Source organism: Sinocyclocheilus grahami, unplaced genomic scaffold (assembly GCF_001515645.1).
Source record: "Sinocyclocheilus grahami isolate Dianchi unplaced genomic scaffold, SAMN03320097.WGS_v1.1 scaffold4028.1, whole genome shotgun sequence".
Taxonomy (NCBI): Eukaryota; Metazoa; Chordata; class Actinopteri; order Cypriniformes; family Cyprinidae; genus Sinocyclocheilus; species Sinocyclocheilus grahami.
Genome location: NW_015509045.1, coordinates 6,253 through 7,335, shown reverse-complemented (window position 1 = coordinate 7,335; position 1,083 = coordinate 6,253). Strand labels below are relative to the sequence as shown.

Below are 1,083 nucleotides of genomic sequence, written 5' to 3'. Positions count from 1 at the left end.
ACGGGTCCAGGTATTCGTCGTCTCTGCATTACGGCTCGGTTCTTCAGCCCGCCGGGTTCTCCTCCGCCGTGTGCGCCGGTCGCAGTCAGTTTGGGAGCGGGTATCAGTTCGGACAGGGTCCCGGGTGTCTGTACCCGTCCTATCCGGGACCGGGCTCCGGTTTGAGCTCGATGCCCATCCCCGGTTCGGGCTCCGCGGCGAGGGCGCAGGTGTACCTGTGCAACAGGCCGCTGTGGCTCAAATTTCATCGCCATCAGACCGAGATGATCATCACCAAACAGGGCAGGTGAGAATGAGAAGTTGGTAAAGTTTCGCTTAAAAACAGAGCAGTTTAGAATATACATGCATGGTTTAAAATTGATATCAAACACAAAATAAGCAAAATCTAAGTTAATAAAATGATACGCCTGGTTTGAATAACGAATTCATTTTCGAAGGGTGTTAAAACGAACCCGAATCCGCTCTATAATTCGTAATTTGTGTTTTATGAACGATTCTGTTCGCAGGCGAATGTTCCCCTTTCTGAGTTTTAATATCACTGGACTGAACCTGACGGCGCATTATAACGTGTTTGTGGAGGTTATTCTGGCCGATCCCAACCACTGGAGGTTTCAGGGCGGAAAATGGGTCACCTGCGGGAAAGCGGACAACAACATGCAAGGTGAGGAAAGAGAGAAATAACCCCGAGATGATATGAAAATAATTCGAGCAACATGACAACCTGTTATATCTTCAGATAAATGACAAGTGTTTTTGTTATAAATGTAATTAAACATGCATGCAAACTGTGTAGGCTAATCAAATAAATCGAATATTTTTTTTTCTTTTGAGTGGAACTGCAATTTTAAATTGTTAAATTGCAAAGTTAAATATATAAAATCTTTGCTGGTATAGGCCTAATTGAAATGCATGAATATCAACGAATTTCTTCAAATAATTTGCCAGGAATTTTAAAACTAAAATATGACGTTACGATTTCCAAAAATGTTTCTGTATGCGCGCGTTTGTTTTATTTTACCTTAATCATTTTTTTTTCACCGTTTAACATGTCATTTCGTTTAAAAATGAGTGTGTTTTGCATTG

General features: G+C 41.7%; 1 protein-coding gene across 1 annotated transcript in view; it reads left to right on the top strand.

Moving 5' to 3' along the window:
• Positions 1–681, top strand: part of LOC107576613 (eomesodermin-like) — a 2,365-nt gene extending 1,684 nt beyond the window's left edge. The window contains exons 3-4 of the mRNA XM_016262759.1: positions 11–286; positions 507–681. Coding sequence (XP_016118245.1) covers positions 11–286; positions 507–681 — 451 coding nt within the window. The remainder of the gene's footprint in view (positions 1–10; positions 287–506) is intronic.
• The last annotated feature ends 402 nt before the right edge of the window (positions 682–1,083 follow it).